The following is a 19,985-nucleotide window of genomic DNA, read 5'->3' on the forward strand; positions in this document are numbered from 1 at the left end:
TTTCATTTCAACTGTGACAAAAATTGAATTAATTTTTGCTATTAGTTTACTTTATACTAGTGGACTGCGCCCCCTGCTCGTTAACTCTCGCCAACCCCCGAAAATTGCTACGCAATCTTATATGGTTTGCTTCGCAAACCAAGCTCGCTTCGCTCGCTACTAACTTAGGTACATTACAAATGCACAAAATTCTAAGAATTCAAAACAATCATTCAAATCTATATAAAAACTTTTTTTTGTTTTTTTTAAATTACATCTTTTTAGTAAATACGTACTAAGTCATTAAAATAAATTTGAATTCAAATAAATGACATGTAATTCGTTAAACCTATTAGAAATGTGCTATAGTATAATTCGTGATATAAATCAAAAATCGTCAAATAAATTCGTAATATATAAATTCGTGAAAAAAAGCACTTTCGACAAAATACTAAAATAGAGATCTATCGACAAAGACTAATAGTATGAGATTGCCGCAGCTGATGCTCTCTGGTTATTTCAGTTTCCGTTTTTAAAAGCGCTATATGTTGAGCCACCTCAGCTAGATTTGGCATGTGACATTTTTAGCGGCAATCATTGGTCGATTTTCTAGCGTTGCCATTCGGGGAGTTGTAATGAGGCTTTTTTTGTGGCCGTGTAAGAGAAATAGTAACGTAAACAAAACAAAGCAAAAGTTGCCACCAGCGGAAAAAAAATATAGTGAAAATTTGGGAGCCACGTAAGAGAATTATAAAAATTAGATAACACAATTTTAAAACTCTTTATTTTATTTGAATAACAGTTTTCTCTTTTTAACAACAGTAAATTATTGCTATAAATATCATGTTTTTTTATGTAAGGAGACTAAAGAAGAAAAAAATAATTCATTTTTGTCACATTAAAAACAATGACTTTCGTAATAAAGCTCGTTCACCCATCGAAAATTACCTCCACGTCTTTCGCATGTGATGTGCCCTAGGTTTTTCGTTTTAAGTGTGACAAAGATAAAAGTATCTCTCTCCTCTTTAGTACTTTTTCATATTCAGTTTTTTATTCTGTACTTTAAATCAAAGTAAAATATATGTTTGAAAAGATAAAGAGACATTGACACGCATTTTTTCCTCTATTCTTTCTGAATGCAACGCTCTTAGAATGTAAATGAGAGCTTTCAGTTTTATTTCGTTTGTTGTGTTTTCCCCCCTATGCTTGATGTCTATCAAATTTACCTCAAAATGCAAAAACTAGGCTATATCGGAAGAAAATAGCGCTTTTCATCAAAAATCATGACAATAAACAATGAAAACTAACCGCCGATATTTCCTGGAAAGAAAAAATGGACACCCTGACCGAATTCTGGTCATCACAGGTTTATTGACGGCTGCAATAATAATAAAATAAAAGAAATCCGTATCTTCTCATTGTTTTCATACTCTTGAATTTCCTTCTCTCTTTTTTTATTTATCTGTCAGTCTTTATGGTTTCAAAACACGGTTCATTATTCTAATGGTTTCAGGTTCTTGACCTTATCTTGCGCCTCATTGAGTTAGCGAACCGGATTGATTGGTTTTAAAAGTAATGCATTCGTAAAGTTATTTGTGAATAAGGTAATAAAAGGGATTGCGTGAACTTGATCTCCTTTTTATTAATTTATTTTTCTTCTTTCAAAACTGCTCATATAGTTTTTACTGTATCATAATGATAACAGTAGCTTTAATAATTTGTGTTGTAATGCACGAAATATTCCTCATAAAAATAGTCACATATGTAAATTATTTTTCTCTTTGTTAAGTTTTTTATATTGGATTCTTCTGGCTGCACAACGTCCAATATTAGGTTACCCTCCAATATGTTAACAATGATACCATTTTGAAACAAAATCACAAGAAGAACCTGCCGCGCAGTGGCTTTAACTGATTCCTCTGATTTTGGGGACATATAATGGGGGAATGTGTGAAGTGGGGGTAGAATTGGGGAAGAGGGGGTGTCAAGCATAAAATAGTAAAGTAATGAAACCAGTCGGTTGAACACATGATGAAATCGATAGGAAATTAAACCAGATTAGAATTCAATAATATTTACAGGGGTCAGAATAATATTAACATTTACTCAGGTGTAATAAAATAGAAAAAATATATGCAACTATTTACATATTTAGACGAGATTGACAAAAATTTGTCAACGACAAAGGAAAGGTTATACAAGCGATAGACAGTCCGGCAACTATCTTGTCTGTGACTCTGTTATAGTGACGACCCAGGCATCATGGTAATACCACTCGTTTCTGGGTGGCTCATCACACTTAAGCATCGTCTCTACGACTGCTACCCATTTGGGTTGCTCGCATACCGCGGTGCCGATGAATTGTCGTGTCTTAAACCGCGAGTGTTTATTTGGGATTAAATTAATGGAGTGATAGTTTAGGGTAAAAGGCTAAGCCTGTATCACTCCAGGAAGAACGGGGCTATATTTGGTGTTGTCATCTTTAAGATCAATTGTAAGAAACAACTTTTAAAAGAAAAACAAAACAAACGCAGATCATTTACTGTTTACTTTTATTAAAATTTACGCACACCGTTATTCTAAAAACTCAAAATCTATATAGTACACAAGAACTGCTGTTGCCAAAACATGGAATACTAAATACTGCTGTTGCCAAAACATGGAATACTAAATATGTAATAAGAATATAATTAATGTTCACGTTCACACTTTTACACTCGACCATCCTGACTTTTGAACGACCTCGTCCCTTCAAAACAACTTATAATCCTTCAAGTGAAGCGGCACACTTTTACATCTCTTTGGTCTACTGTTATCTTGGCTTAAATTTTTATTTGGATCGTCGTTGCATTGATTTGTACTATTGTTGTCGTTTATGGGTTCACAAGCAATGAAGTTTTCCTTACTTCCAGTAATATTGTCCCCATCATCAGACAGATCTTCGTCGTTGACCAGATGAAATAGTTTCATTTGCGAAGCGTGGGCGGTAGTCGTATAATTATGTTGCCTTCTTCTTCCTTGTCCAACTGCGCGTAAATCAGTTACTTGATAAGTGTCGGATGGTAATATTTTGATGACTGTTAAAGGACCTCTGTACTTAACTTGGGTTTTAGTGTTAGATAAGGCAGTGTGTTCAGGTAATCGTCTTACGACCACAACGTCACCTATATTGTACTTAAATGCTTCACATCGATGTTTGTCATAATTCCTTTTCATCTATTCTTGTGCAATGATAACACTTTCTTGGGCATTTCTTTGCAGTTATGTTGGATTTACGTAGTCATTTGATGTTGGTAGTAGATCTTGAGGAAAATATCCAGGCTTTACTGGCGTGTATCCATACAAGAGTTCAAAAGGAGGTTTTCCAGTCGACTTACTCGGAGACCAGTTAATACACCGTTGTACTTCTGGTAATATTTTATCCCAATCCTTGTGAGATTCCGTTTGGACATTCGAAGATATCATTGGAATAAGTATACGATTGATGCGTTCAACTTGTCCATTAGCTTGTGGTCTTTGACTGGAATTTAATGTATGCTTGATTCCCAATTGCATACAATAGCATTCAAACGCCGAGGACGTGAAGCAGCTCCCTCTGTCTGTAATGACTCGCCTCGGAGAACCAAAATCATCAGTAAATTCATCAAGGTACTTCAAAACGCTTATAGTTGAGCAACTAGGACATGGACGGAGGCGCACAAACTTAGTCATATTGTCGACAAAAACCAAAAGCTCCTTGTTGCGAGCTGAACTTGTTACAAATGGGCCAAGGAAATCCATATGCACAACTTCAAATGGGCGATTACCAGGTGGAATGGCATTAAGTTTACCTTGATCTTTCCCACCTGGTACTTTTGTAAATGCACATACGACACACTGTCGTATATGCTGCTTGACATAACTTGCCATACGTGGAAACCAAAACTGTTGACATATCATTTGAATTACTTTCTCAACTCCAAAATGACCAGAAAAGTCGTGGAAACGAACAGCAAGATACTTTCTCATTGATTTTGGCATTACAAACAACTTTCGTCTCTTGTTTCTATCACCAGATTCATAATGGAGGTGATAAAGTATTCCGTTAATCAACTCGAAATTATCGACTCGTTGTTTTTCTTCCAGTGACCTATTTGTCTTTGGTTTTCTTAAGGAAAATACAATTTTTTTGCAAATCTTGATCTTGAGCTTGTATGAGGGCTACCCTGTCTTCTTCAGTAGAGATGTAAAATACCGTAGGCTCTCTTGTTAGTTCTACAGGACTCGTAATGTCTATTTCATACAATGGTGTGCAAATTCTTTCTTCGACTGGTGAACGACTAAGGGCATCTACATGAGCCATTTTAGTACCATCTCGGTGTTTAACGTTATAATTAAATTCACTCAACAGTTCAGTCCATCTAGCTACCTGGGGTTTAATGTTCTTTTACGTATTCAAGTATGTTATTGCTGAACAATCGGTGACTAATGTAAAATGCAAACCCAACAACAAAGGACGAAGTCTAGTCATTGACCATGCCGCAGCTATAAGTTCCAAACGACTTGAATGATACTTTTCTTCTTCAGGAGTTGTACGGCGATTTACGAAATAAACTAACTGAAAAGCACTAGACTTATTTCGTTGCAAGAGCATTCCTGCTAATCCAACAGAGCTTGCATCAGTGTGTAATTCAGTATTATCGCGTGGATCAAATAGTTTCAACACTGGTCTCGATACTAATTTAGAACGCAAGTTTTCAAAAGCATCATTTTGATCATCAGTCCATGTAAACGATGAATTTCTCTTTAGCATCCTTGTGAGGGGTTCAGCAATTGAAGCATATCGTGTTATAAATCGGCGAAAGAAACTTGTTAAGCCAAGAAAACGACGCAATTCATCTTTGGTCTTAGGAACGGGGTACTCAGCAATGGCAGCAAGTTTTCTTGGACCTGGTCGTATTCCATTTTTATCAATTACAAATCCCAAATACTCAATATCTGACATTCCGAATTCACATTTAGATAGCTTCAGTGTTACCCCAGCTTTTAGCAACTTTTCAAGCACTTGTCGAAGCTTCACTATCATATATCATCAAAGCCGATCGAACCGAAGAATATATCGTCAATAAAACATGATACACCGTTCCAAAGCAAATCACCCAAAGCTAATGACATCGCTCGCTGAAAAACAGGTGGAAAATTCGATAAGCCAAAAAACAAACGTGTAGGCTCGTAATGTCCATCAGGAGTTGTAAACGCTGCCTTTCGTGAGGATTCTTCATCCATTGCTATCTGATTAAATCCTTGACATGCATCAAGGATGCAGAATAAATTAAAACCAGACAGTCTTTCAAGCAAATCATCGATGCAGGGTAATGGAAATTTATCCTTAATAGTTTGTGAATTTAAATGTCTGTAATCAATTACCATACGATGATCACCAGTTTTCTTAGTTGCAAGCAAAACTGTATTCAGAAGAACTGGCACGAATAACACCCTGATCTTTTAATTCTTGAACGATTTCTCTTAAAACTTGTCTCTCGTAGTTCGAAGCTCGATAGGGTGAACGAGAAACAGGTTTACTACCCGGTGTCTCAACGATACGCATTACAGTATTATTAATGCATCCTAGTTCATCTTGTTTTAAAGCAAAACACAGCCTAAATTCATTTAACAAATCGCATAAAATTTGCTGTTGTTCCTTATTTATTGATGGTCCAATTTTAACACATTCTCTATCGATAAGATTTCGCACAATTTGTTTTGCTAATAAAACGGCTGGGGTTGAATCTGCATTTTCTTTAACCATTGAATTGTAACTATTTTCAGATACCCAATTTCCTCGCAAGATAACGCGATTTTTCTTTAATTGTAATTTTATGCTACTAGGATTCACGACGGGCACTTGGGATTTACCATCGTGGATAGCAAACGTAACATCCTTGCTTAGATCATCTCGACCACTGCAGGAAATAAATCCGTTTTGAGATGTACATGCACTGAAGACAGTTACCAATTGAACTGTACGCGGTTCAATCACGAACTTTTCGAGGGTCTTCAACACAATCCTATCAGGCATTTCTTTAATCTGGAAATCATGCAAGAAATCCAACTCCTCCACATGAACTAACTTGGACCTGCCTTGATTTCTAACCATTATTATCTCGGGTGAGTCAATGATGTCGTTCCCGATGAGAACATCCGGGCCTTCAAATGTATCATCAGTCACTACATAAAACAGAACTTCCTTCAGCTTTACCCTGTCTATTGTTACATTAAGTATGATAATTCCTAGTGACTCCCTTACACCTCCAATACCTCGAATTCGTGTAACTATATTTTTATGAATATTTTTATTAAACGTTTGTGCAAAACTATATTTTAACATAGATATATCAGCAGCGGTATCCATAAGAGCACTTGTATTTACTTCTTCTATGATAATATTCTTCGTTGTACTATTACTGGAACTGGGTAAAAACGAAACTGCATTGACTAATGGGAAAGACGCTCTCTTTGGACATTCCTTTGTACCATGTCCTTCTGTTTTGCAGGCAGTACAAAACTTTGGGCGTTTTGGCTTTACACAATCACGGGCAAAATGGCCGGTATCATAACAATTGTAGCAAACAGTTTGATTATTAGTTGTACTTCGACTTGGCTCTGTTTGTTTACCTTTGGCGATATTTTCTTCTTTCAAAAACTTATTGTTACTAAATTTATTATTATACTGAATATGATTCTTAAAAACATCTTTGAGTTCAATACATTCATCTACCTTTTCAGCTAATGTATAAGGTGAAATTATATGGGCCCACTGATCCAAGTAACGTTCTCGTATATCTGGCGGCACCCGAGCTTTCATTCGATCTGTGATGATCAGGTCTTTTAAACTCTCAAAACTACTTATTTTAAGTCCTGAAGTCCACCCCTTAAAATACGTTTCAAGCTCGTGGTAATATTCTTTCCATGACTTTCCATCAGTATTCTCATGAGAATAGAAAAGTTGTCTAAATTTTTCAGGACTTAGTCTGTAGCACTTAAGCAAAAGAGATTTAACATAGTCATAATTTTCTGACTGTTCTTCTGGTTCTCTCATTATCATTTGGACAATTTCACTTGGTAACTGGCTAATTAAACATGCCATCCACAATGTACTTGGCATTTGTACTCTTTTCATTACTCTCTCGAACTGTACTAAATAAAGGCTGATATCCTCATTACTGGTAGAAAACTTTCTCAGTTGTGACTGCCAATCAACTTTTGGCGACGATGTTATTACTTCAGTTTCGACTACTCCTGAAGTTTTAGCAGCAATATCTAACTTCTTGAGTTCCAATTCATGTTCCCGATCGGATTTTTCTTTCTCTTCTTGACGAAGGCGCTCGGCATCTTCAACCAAATTTTCGACCATTCCTCGAACCATTTCTTCATCGTATTTCTCGCTATTCAATATTAACTTTCTCAAGTCAGGGATTTTCAAAGTAGTAGACGAAACATCTTCAGATAACTCATTAGCTATGTAACTTAACTGATCTTTACGAAATCGCGATAAAAATGCCATTTTAAACTCAAAACTCAAAATTAATTACAGTTGCCTGTTTATCCCACTTCTGATAATGTAGGAAACAACTTTTAAAAGAAAAACAAAAACGCAGATCATTTACTGTTTACTTTTATTAAAATTTACGCACACCGTTATTCTAAAAACTCAAAATCTATATAGTACACAAGAACTGCTGTTGCCAAAACATGGAATACTAAATACTGCTGTTGCCAAAACATGGAATACTAAATATGTAATAAGAATATAATTAATGTTCACGTTCACACTTTTACACAATGTCTAGTTGAAGTGACTAGTAGTGCAATCGTGTAAGTTTTCATAAAATTTAGCGTTGTGTTTGTCCATGAAGATGTTTATATCCTCTATCTTTAAATCGTTTCTTATAATGTTGAAGCTGATGCATCAAGGTGCACCCACCATTTTTCTAAGAATTTTTCCTTCCGTCACACAGAGTTTATTTTTGAGACTGGAAGTTAAGGTGGTAATAGCTGGGCATGCGTAAGTGAGTATTGGCCTGATGGACAGGAAGTAAATTGAAAGGTGTCTAACTGTACTGTTTTAAACATCTAGACATCTTTTCCCATTCATCTTTAACTTGATCTTTGTGGTGTTTTCATGAGGTGGTGGAATGCAAATGAAGTATTCATGTGAATCATTGAGGTTCTAACTCTATAGTTATATGCAGTAGGGTGATAAGACCATAATGTAAAAATATGAGATATCACTTGAGCTATGGTGAAAATGAGGTTATGTATATGCTATTGATATTGTGATAGCTATCTAAGACTTTATTTACAAAAATTGGGCACCTGGGCCGCGCAGAAGGCCCATATCCCTTACATCATGAAATTTTACAAAAGTTAAAATAAAAAACAGTTTGAGTTCAGCAGTCAATGGGGTGGCTGTTACTAGGTACCTAAGAATATATCTGTAACCATATGAAACTGTGACTTTTCGAAAATAAAGTGGTACGTAAAAGAAGAAACCCCACTAAATTAACTACTTTATTATTGGGAGTACAAATTAGTTCGGTCTAATTTTGTTTTGTGGTCAAAAATGCATTTATTTTAGAACAAAATAAATGAATAGATTAATCAAAGTATTGTCCATCGCTGGCTACTATTTTCCCCCCACCTCACAGGCAATTTTCGAATTCCATCTCGAAAAAATGTCTCGTCATTTGAGGGGATCCAAGTTATCAGCCAATTTTCAATTTCTGCGAAAGAAGTGAACCGGTGACCTGCCAAATCGTTCAGCATCCGTCGAAACAACCAGTAATCAGAAGGAAAAATGTCCAGCGAATACAGCGGGTGCAGTAAAATATCCCACTTGAGCGTTTCCAAATATTTTTTACGTCATCAGGCCAACCGTTATCATGCAGAAGAATGACTTTCTCATGACTTTGCTCGTATTCCAGCCGTTTTTCTCGTAATGCACGGCTCAAACGAATCAATTGTAGCCTATATCGATCACCCGTAATGGAACCGCCAGGTTGTATCAGCTCATAGCATACAACACCATTCTTCATTCACCACCATTCTTGAAACTTCGAAACCAGTCCCTACATGATTTATCAGTTGGAGCATTGCCACCATGAACTTCTACAAGCATTCGACGCGCTTCAGCTTCACTTTTGTTCCAATTAAAGCAGAAACATAAAATCTCCCGCAAATGCTGCATAGTTACCGCAAAATTTGACATATTCAACAAAGTAAAAAACAGGGTTTTTGCATGAAACTCAAAGCGATATAAACTGAATATTATTGACAGATGTATAACCTCTCTGAAACCAACTGTCACTATGAAACATAACAGCCAGAGCCATCTTTTAAAAACGGACCGAACTAATTTGTATTCCCAATAATATAAATTCAATAGATGATCAAAAATGCAATGTTAATAAAAACTTCATCGTACTAAAAATTATTTATTTATTTAACTATTGATATGTTACTAATAGATTTAACTACTTTATGATTATTAAGATGCAATGCATGATAAAGCAACCTTAAATCGCAAGGAGATGTCAAGTTGGAAGTCAAACATCATTTCCTTTTCTAAGATTAGTTTGAGTGTGTATAATTGATGGCGAGAGAGAATACTTTCCTCTTGATGTCACTTATTTCAATAAGCTTTGGCTTTGTTTATTTGGTGAAAGGATGTTCGATGTGTTTGTTTTGGCGAGTGTGTTGATCGAAGCCGCCGATGGGCACTTACAGAAAAGCAGGAATGTGTATTTTTGTGCAATATCTGGGTTGCGCTTGTTTGCTGAAAAAATTAGACATGTCACATTTTCAGAATTCGTTGACTTTGCGTGGTTTGAACTGTTTATGCTTGGTCAATAATATATTAAGCAGAAATATATTTCATCGTTTTTAAAAGAAATGCAAGGTCTAAGTAATTTTGTAGAGAAAAAAAAATTTAACAATGGAGTACATAAGTTACTTGCCTCGTAAGCTTTATCTAAGTCTATTATTCCAGATGCTTAGAAAATTGCAACTTCTTTCCCTATTTAATTTTCCATTTTTATTTTTCATTGATTTCCCTTATTCATAGATTCACGTGAGTTAAAAAAACAACTTTGAAAAGTTATTTATATTTATTTATCTTACAATTTACGTATTATTTAGTAATTTGTTATAATTTACCCAATATGAATTAAATTATTCGTTATAATAATTTTAGGGTTGCTGCGGGCGTTTAAAAATGTAAAGTGGTGACTAATAAAAAGCAAAAATCTATTAAAATTATCAATTTTTTTTGAAGATTTCTTTTAGTTTAGTCTTTCTTAGTGAATATAAAGAAAGTTTTTTTTTTTTTTTAAATATGAATAATTTACAATGTAAGTCATGGTGGTATTCACGATTTTAAAATTAAATAGATTAAATAAATAAATAAAAAACAATTTCTACCCATTTTTAAAAATCCTTGGCATCTTTGACATTTACCAAATTGAGCTTTGCTGCTAGAAAAGATTTGATTTATACAATAAATGATAATTGTATACGCACGGCAAAGGAGCTAAACTTGTAGTTCTATAAAAAAATAATAAAAAAACTAAATGGAAATTATTCAGCCTTAGCTGCTATTTTTGTGTTTGTTAAGAAAAATCGCATCACGATGTAATTAAGATACTTAGATTATTAATTTCACGATTAATAATCTATTATTACATCACGATTAATAATCGTTATGTTCGACACGATTTACTTGCTTACCCAAAATAAGTTTCAAGGGTTAAATAATTTAGTTACTTATATTTTTCATTTATTTATTTATTATTTTTTCAACACCTGGCACTGAATTTATGGTCGTTCGCCGTGGAAGGTGTTGCTCATTTTGCGTTGCCTGGTGAGTACCTTGTGACGAAGGCGAGCAACATTACCCACGCCACAGATATCTGTTCATAGGGTGGGTCTCATTTATGTATCACACACAGGACAGCACACAAAGAGAAACATTCATGCCCTGAGCGGGATTCGAACCTGCAATCATTGGTTTCGCAGTCAGGCACGCTAACCGCTTGTTTGAAATTTTAAAAAAAATGTTCCCATAATGGCAAGCTTCAGGCCCAATATTATATATGGTCAACTGTATAGGACAAAACTATTGGTCACCTTGGCCAATTATAGCAAATTGCTTATAAAATATTGTTTGCCAGTTGTCAACCGAACACCACATTTTTACTTCGAAACTGCACCCCATGTGCACTTATTATTATTAATATTACTATTTTGATATATATATATATATATATATATATATATATATATATATATATATATATATATATATATATATATATATATATATATATATATATATATATATATATATATATATATATAATTTTTTGACTACAGTAATTTCTGTTAGATACGTTGCAATATACTGTCTTTATTTAACGTTTAAAATTTTTCTTCATTTTAGAAATAAACCTTATAATATTTATCATAATTTATGAAATACCTTACATTATTAATACCGAGAGATTTTTTTTCCAATCGTTTGAAATTTTCAAATTTTTAAAAAGAGGTCTCATGTTTTAAAAAGAGGCTTTTGTTAATAATGCTACAACTGGTCATTTTTTTAATTTTGCCCTAATAATCAATTGAAAATTTGGATTTAAGTTTTTTTCAAATCCGGACATTTAATCGAATGATTGTTTGAGGAAATAAGAGTTCTATAAAGATTCATACGGTCGCTATATTTTATAATGCTGATAGTTCTTAATTTTTTTAAAATACAACACACGAAGCTTTCAATAAATAATTTCAAGAAACTGAAGCGAGAAGATATCATTTTGATTAAAAATTTCAATCGATTCAAAAATATACAAATTAGAAATAACAGTCGACATGTTTCAGGCGTATTATAAAACAGACTCCCATTTTCAAGACTTGCCAGACGTGAATGAGATGAAACAAAGTGATGTCAAATATAAAACGTAAAGTTGCCAACGCAAAAATAAAGGTGGGAAACAAAACTAGATTGTTGTTTTTGTTGTTCATTTACGTCGCACTAGAGTTGCACAATGGGCTATTGGCGACGAAATAAAACTAGAAAAATAGTAGTCAAGACAGAGAAAAAGAACTGGTAACGTTACGTTTTATATTTAAAATCACTTTCGTTTCATCTCATTCTCGTCTGGCAAGTCTTGAAAATGGGAGTCTGTTTTATAACACGCCTGAAACATGTCGACTGATATTTCTAATTTGTATATCTTTGAATCGAATGAAGTTCTTAATTTTAATCAGGTAACACATGACGTTGTTTTAAAAATCCTTCCAATCTATTTTTTTTAAAATTACGATTGTGGAACGTGTTTCGCTTACAGCTGAGAGAATTAAGTGTAAAAATTTAAAACTGATTTGGACATCTTAGCTAATTTCAAAATATTGTTGAAAAAAACAAATATGACAAATGCATTCGGGAATTACTTTTAATAAAGTAGTTCATATTTTTGATCTTTTAACACATGAAGTTGTTTTAAAAAAATTATCGGAATATTTTTTTTTTCTCTTTCAATTAAAATTGGTGGAAAGTTGCTTTGTGTTTAGTTTACTGCAGAGAGAATTATATGTAAAAATTGTCCTATCTAATTCCAAAATATTATTGAAATATTGTTTAGCTTACTGCTGAGAGAATTAAATGTAAAAATTGTCCTATCTAATTCCAAAATACTATTGAAATATTGTTTAGCTTATTGCTGAGAGAATTAAATGTAAAAATTGTCCTGTCTAATTCCAAAATATTATTGAAATATTGTTTAGCTTATTGCTGAGAGAATTATATGTAAAAATTGTCCTGTCTAATTCCAAAATATTATTGAAATATTGTTTAGCTTACAGCTGAGAGAATTATATGTAAAAATTGTCCTATCTAATTCCAAAATATTATTGAAATATTGTTTAGCTTACTGCTGAGAGAATTAAATTTAAAAATTTTCCTATCTAATTCCAAAATATTATTGAAATATTGTTTAGTTTACTGCTGAGAGAATTAAATGTAAAAATTGTCCTATCTAATTCCCAAATATTATAGAGAAAAAAAATTCGAAATTATATACGTGGGCGCTTATTCCATCGACATTCACAAACCTGATTGTTGAAGCTGTTATTAACAAGTTGCCCATGAATGTTAGGGTGATTTTTAAATAATGAAATATGCAAATTGAGTGGCCACCATTTTCCCTCCTACTCACCGACAGGCGTTGTCGTCTCTCTTTAAAAGTTCATGGCCGTTCACTTTCACCCTAAGAGGAATCGTTCGAAAATGTGGGCCAAAAATAAGATCACTATCTGCTGCCACCTCCTGAGGGTGGTTACAAAATCACTCTCCCGAAAAGAAAGTTTCCTCAAATTAGGACATCCAATGTTTGTGATACAGGTCATCATTATTTTCAGCCTCATCCTTTTTTTTTCAACAGGTGAATTACATTCATTCATGTCGCCACGCTTTTATTTTATAATCTCTGAAGACATTGAATTATAATTTTTTTTTCTTTGGAAGAGGTTATTTAACGGGTTATCGTCCAGGCGTCATATTTACAAGACTGTTTCTTTTTCCGACACCGATCTGGGCGGTCGTTGAAAAAAAAAATTGTTTAATGTGAGCAATAATTATGTTTTAATGTGTAAATCTTTGTTTTTGAAGATTCAAAATAGATAAAACACGAATAAAACAAAATATATCTTTACCAACTACGAAGCCACGATGGCTCAGTAGTTAAGGCACTGAACTGTCATTGTAAAGAACTGGGATTCGATTCCCATTGGCGGTTTTAAGCTCACCCAGCATGTTACCAGGGAAGTAGAGGTGAGTTGTGCGCAATGATGACCACATTGCCACAATCATGCCCTTAGTCACGAAACTGCGGAGCCTTGACCTCTATCCCCCCAGCCCACAACGGTCTGTTGCAGAAATGCTTTTACTCTCCACGACAAATAAATAATTCAAACATATGTGCGTAAAACCGCTTAGGCAATCATGCTTTTAGCCTTTATCACATACCTTAAGAAAATCCGAGGTTTTGGTGCATTATTTTCTCTAGTGATAGTAAATTAAAGCAGACATTTATAATAATGCTTTTAATAGAATCGAAGAATGCGACCATTATTTCATTGAACTTTTTATGTATCCGTTTAAATTTTTGCGTGTTTAATTCTAATTTTTTAAAACACCAATTCATTACTTTACTATTGCTGGAAAAATTATTTTCTGAAACTACAAAATGTCCATTTCAGTTAGAAGCAGTTATCCTTACATATTAATTATATCGATATCTATAATTACATGGAGCGCATATTTATTAATGATAAATTTTTATCTGACAGAAAAAGATATCTACATAGATTGAATGTAAATCTTTCGTAAAGATGCTTTCTATATCAAATGAATGTGAAAAGGTTCTTGTAGATTCAAGCGACCAGCATCAGGAATATTGTAACAGCAGAGTTGAATTGAGAACTAAAGAGAAAAAGTTTTAGCATAAAATTTTTTTAATATTCGATTTCTAAATTCAGTTATTTTTAATGATAAAGTGAAAAAAATGAGTAAGAGAAATTTGCTAGTTTTAATTTTTTTTTACTGAACTTAGCTTTTTTGTTAGTCACCGTTTTTTATAACTCTAAACATACGACCCATCACTGTAGCAATTATATATACAGAGATAGATTCTGCAGTTTAGGGCTTTACATTTTGCATAAATATAATTTCTAGATATAAATAAAGTAATTGCTGTTAGTCTTCGGGTTTGAATAAACGATGCGTTAAAGGTCAAATGCAAAAAAAAAAAAAAAAAAAAAAAAAAAAAAAAAAAAAAAAAAAAATTTAAAATATTTATAAGGGGCAGATCTAGTGTAAATATAAAGTAATTAATAATGAAAAGCTGAAAAAAAGAAATCGTTTGTTACCACATCGACATGTGGTCAAACAAATTCCATGACAAAGTTCCAGGGTGCCTCCAGACGTACTATGGGAGCCTGTTGCTTGCTACCACTTTTTACTTTTCCATCGATTTCAGAGAATTTTTTTTAAAAATAAATTTGGACAGGAAAGCCTTAAGAAAAAAAGGAAAAATATTTCATTGCACTCATAAAAGGAATTCCAAAATTTATTCAAATAAGTTTTGGAAAAAATTTATTACAAAACAAATGAGTTTTAAATTCCTGATTCAAAAAAAGAAGAAGAAAAAAAGAATTTGTATCAAACAGAGCAAAATAAAAATATCTTACCAATAGTTAAATATTCTCTTTAAGTTTCCGAGAACTTGAATGTGATTCATGAATAAATCCAAACTGCCGATGAATCGAAATGTTTATTAAAACAGTTCGAGTCGAAAATATTCAATTAATTGATAGAAATTCAACGAGATACATAAATAGATTAGATTTTAACTTCTTTCATCAATAAATTGTTAAATGCCACATAATTGAAAACGATCATTGAATATCAACTTCGGAAATGTTCATTCATTTGATGAAGTTTCAACGTGATACGTAATCGAGTGTTAACTGTTACATAATGTTCACTGAATGCTAACTTTGGAAATTCAATTGTAATTATTCACAAATAATTTACAATTTAACTTAGCTACCACTAGAATAAATTTTTACAAAAAGTGTTGAAAGTTTGTCAGCCTTAAACATGTTCTGGTAAACAATATTTTTTAAAAATCTAATTTAAAGTAAAATATGTAATCTTAGCTGCCACTAGGAATAATATTTTCTGAAAGTACGGAAAAAGCTGCTGATAGCCACCAAGTTGTATAGGTATGAAGGGTATGCATCAGAGCGAACTGCAAAGGGTTAAATAGAGAAAATAGCTTTCCTGTCATGAACTTCCTATTTGACCCCACACAAACGTTTGTTGCTTGATACCCACTTTTATGAAAACGAAGTCCTGCATCGTTTTGTGCTTGCTAAAATTATCAGTAGTTTCCTATCGATTTTTAAAAATTGAATTAGTGGTAAGTATACTTACCACGACTTTATAAAGGGTTAAATCATTTCTCATTCAATTTTTTTTAAAGTTATAAACACAGAATTTATAAATTCGGTTATTTATAAGCACAGGAATTCCGAGTTTACAAAACAGTGTGCACAATTTTGAAAATCCCACCTAAAAATGTCTTAAAAAATTAAATGAATTTTAGAAGATAATGAATAACAAGATAAATGAATTTATGTTTTTAAATCGATCCTCATCCCAAAAATTTTTTAACATTACAGAAAAAAGCATCTTGTAGAGAGTTAAAAAGTCCATTGTTAATTTTAAATATAGCACAAAGTTTCTTTTAAGTAATTCTTTTAATTAGAAATACAATGACTTTTTTTGGTACTCCTTAACTATTATTATAAATTTGAAGCAAACGTACTTTTTAACGTGTATTGATTGGAATCCATACAACAAATTTCTTATGAAATTTGATTTCCTGATGATTTATATAATTCTTTAAAATACTTTTAGAAGCTAAAATTCAAGTTTAAAACAAGCATAGAGCCCCTATTTTTAATGCCAACGAAAATACCAAAAATGAACTTATGAAAAGAACTTGAGAAATAATTGAATCATTTTTCAAGAAAAGAATTAGAAACAAGCATAGACATTAAATACAAATTCTTACCTGTATTTTAATATTATTTTATGTCTTAATGTGGTAAGTAATAAATCCATAACAATGGCCCCTTGAAGTTGTTAAATCTTTCGGTGTAGGATTTTAATTATTTCTTCATCGAAATGGCTAATCATAAATCTGTTGTTAAACAACAACAGATACTCGTGTATAATGCAGTACTTATTCACTTAATAAACAAAACGTCAATTTCTTCTTAACGCTAATAATATATATTAAACTGCGGTAATGCAGCAAGTACTCGTGTATAATCAAGTATTACTCTACTTATTCATTCCATAAACAAAATGTCAATTTCATCTTAACACTACAAGATACTTGTAATATACATTGAATTGTGATAATACAGAAAGTACACTTGTATAATGCAATACTACTTGTTCATTTCATAAGCAAATTTGTTTATTTCTTCTTAACTCTAATACGATTTATCAAATTATTGCGTTACATCATCAAATACTCATGTATAAGGCGATGTTACACTGTTTATTTCATAAATAAATTCTAAGTTTCTTCTTAACCCTTGTATATTTTCAAGTTGTTGCTTTACGCCAGCAAAAATCAGTATTCGCATGCATGCAAATCCGCACATAATGCGATGCTTAAATCCGGACTTTTGTTTTGCAAAAGTAACAAATGAGAAGTTGTAAAGTAATACGAAATGATTTAGTCACTGGTAAAACTGATATTGATCTAAATGGTGTGGATTTTTCCGAGTGGCCATTTTGAAATCTTCTTTCTTAAACTTTTCGTAAAAGTTATTTTCTTCTGCCGAATTGTATTCTTTTATTTCTGCAACCAGATCAGGCGACTGCTTTAGAAATATTCCCCATTCCGTGGTTGCTATCACATCTTGCCAATGGCTCAAGGTATACTGAATTGCAAAATCTTTCAATGACGGATCGCTGTGCATATCAGCCAACACAATTGCAATGCATGCAATATTATCCCTCATATGTTCTCTAAGAAAATCACCGCTGTTCTGTTTGAATTGTGGAATCAAAACCATGTCAGCAAACTTGTAGAGGGCGAAAGCCTGATCTATGTCAAAAATTTTAGGGTCCTCTCTGTTTAAGATACACTTATTTATCGTGTTTAGAGCCCTATAATCATCTCTATAAAACGAATCTATTTGCGTAACTCTATTTTCAACTAACAATTTTCGGAAGTAAGGGGAATTGTCACTAAGAAATGCCCACAGGGGATGTTCATTAGTTAAAATAAATAAAGTCCCCGCTTTTTCTGTAATGTCGCTTGTTCTGTAAAGTGTACATTTAGGATACCTCAGCATATAGGGTACTTTTCGAACAAACTTTAGAGTTTCTTCCTTATAGAAATGAATATCACACTGCACGTGCAGCATTTCCAAGTCGGCAACATCTGAAGATAACAACGAACTTCTTTTTATGTACCTGCTTAGGCCAAATGGCTTAGGGCTGGCTTTATGCGGCCTCAGAAAAGTTTCTCCGTAATATTTCGCAAAGGATTGTGGGAATCTCAGGTTTCCATCGACATCTACCAAACTGAAAGTAACGTTTAGAATGCAATACTGAAACATTGTTGTCTTTTCTTGAAGCATCAGAGAAACGTAGCCTTCTGATGTTTTGCTCTCGCCGTTCGGATAACAGAAGAAATTGAATATCCGCGCCAAATTCCACGGAACTTCTTCGTGGTTTGGCGATTCTTGGACAAACACACCGCATTCTGATTCTTTAATGAACTCGTTCTTAGGAATAGTCCAACTTAAATACCACTTATAGTTGTTCAAAGAGATCCCGTAATTTTTACGCAACTTTGTACTCATATTAAACACTAATTCCTAAACACATGAGGATGAAAAAGATAGAAGAATTGTATGAATTTTGCAACAAATAATTTAAAGCCAAGATTCTATATAATCGTCTTCGCTGCTGGCCGTCAATGAGCTATTTAAGTGGAAAATCTATAAATTAAACAAAAAGATAATGAATAATCGCCGTTTATCTGAAGGTTATCTCTTTCTGCTTTGTACATGCGTGCTATCAGGTTGCTATGCAACTTTAATAAAAATAAAGGTTATCTTCAGTTTGGAGTTTTTGCGTGGTAAAAACTAATCATCATGAAAAAAAGTGCATTCTTGTTAACTTTATGCAATCATCAAGAAAAACAACCAGAAGATTTGTGGAAAATTATCGAAGATCATATCACCCAAGACATTAACACCACGGCACCTTATTTTATTAGTAGACTGCTCAGATTACTTAGAAAATTAATTAATTTGCGAAAAGCCGGCCACCGATTTCATCAACTAATTTTTGATGAAAATTTAGGACTATCAGCCCATCAGCAGCCAACAACAACAATACATACCTTTGAACGAAAAAAGTGACGGGTTTCGTTGTTGCATTGTGAAGACCTAGGCGCTCATATATTAGTACACCATGGTCCAGACTATCAAGTGAGCACTTAAAGGATCAAGAAGAATTGATCTGGAATCCAGACCCGATCATCTCCCTGGGTTTTGAGAGGGAGGATTTGAGACCTTCTCGTATTAGATTTTCTGAACGTATACAAACTCATGGTGCTGGTCTTGCCTATTGGTTAGACTAAGAAATATTCTTACAAATAAACAAGAGTCTTTACAATAAATATGAGAAATTCTTATAAATAAATGTAAGAAATTCTTATAAATAAATGTAAGAAATTCTTAGTAAAGAAAAGAAAATATTAAGAGTTATAATCAATACCAATACCCATGAAAGTACGGAATTATGAGACATGTTTGATTAATATATGTCATGTTAATAATTTATTAATATATGTTCTTTTTTATTCATGAGATTTTTTCTATTACAATAGTAAGTGTTCGATGAAAACGAGAACTAAATGATATGAAAAATATTCTTTTCAATGAATATAAAAATATTAAAAATAAATTTGAATGCAGCAATGAATACTAGAAATATTTTTACAAATGAATGCAAAAAATAATATTTAACTCGATTGTACAATATCTTGAAAAATTATTACCAATAAATTTGAAAAGTTATTTATTAATAAATAGAAGAAATAATGATAAATTTGTTTTATTAAATGTATGAATCTTTTACTAAGACTGAGAGAAGTTATTCAATGAATATGAAATTTTTTTTAACAATGAATATGGGAAAATATTGAGAAATTATTATAATAATTCTGATATTGATGAATAATACCAATTATTTTTTTATACCATAGATGCCGATGTGTACGGTCTTTAAGATATCTTTTCAAGATATTAAGATATCTTTCAATCTAATTTAACACTCATATTTTAAAGTATCAATCTTAATTTAAAAGTTTATT

General features: G+C 32.7%; 2 protein-coding genes across 2 annotated transcripts in view; one reads left to right on the top strand and one right to left on the bottom strand.

Moving 5' to 3' along the window:
- Positions 1 to 19,985, top strand: part of LOC107452714 (uncharacterized) — a 68,785-nt gene that overhangs the window by 13,773 nt on the left and 35,027 nt on the right. The gene's annotated exons all lie outside the window — the stretch shown is intronic.
- Positions 14,320 to 18,597, bottom strand: LOC139425182 (TD and POZ domain-containing protein 4-like). Its single transcript, XM_071178976.2, has 2 exons — positions 16,653 to 18,597; positions 14,320 to 14,494 (listed from the first exon to the last, which is right to left on the bottom strand). Exon 1 carries the CDS (start codon positions 18,463 to 18,465, stop codon positions 17,332 to 17,334), a length of 1,134 nt encoding a protein of 377 aa, XP_071035077.2. The 5' UTR covers positions 18,466 to 18,597; the 3' UTR covers positions 14,320 to 14,494; positions 16,653 to 17,331.

This window comes from Parasteatoda tepidariorum, chromosome 6 (genome assembly GCF_982258835.1).
Source record: "Parasteatoda tepidariorum strain Cologne lab strain chromosome 6, Ptep-v5.0, whole genome shotgun sequence".
Classification (NCBI taxonomy): Eukaryota; Metazoa; Arthropoda; class Arachnida; order Araneae; family Theridiidae; genus Parasteatoda; species Parasteatoda tepidariorum.

Bases quoted from the DNA above. Each gene is read 5' to 3' on its own strand.
- LOC139425182 (XM_071178976.2), bottom strand. From the start codon at position 18,465: ATGAGTACAAAGTTGCGTAAAAATTACGGGATCTCTTTGAACAACTAT.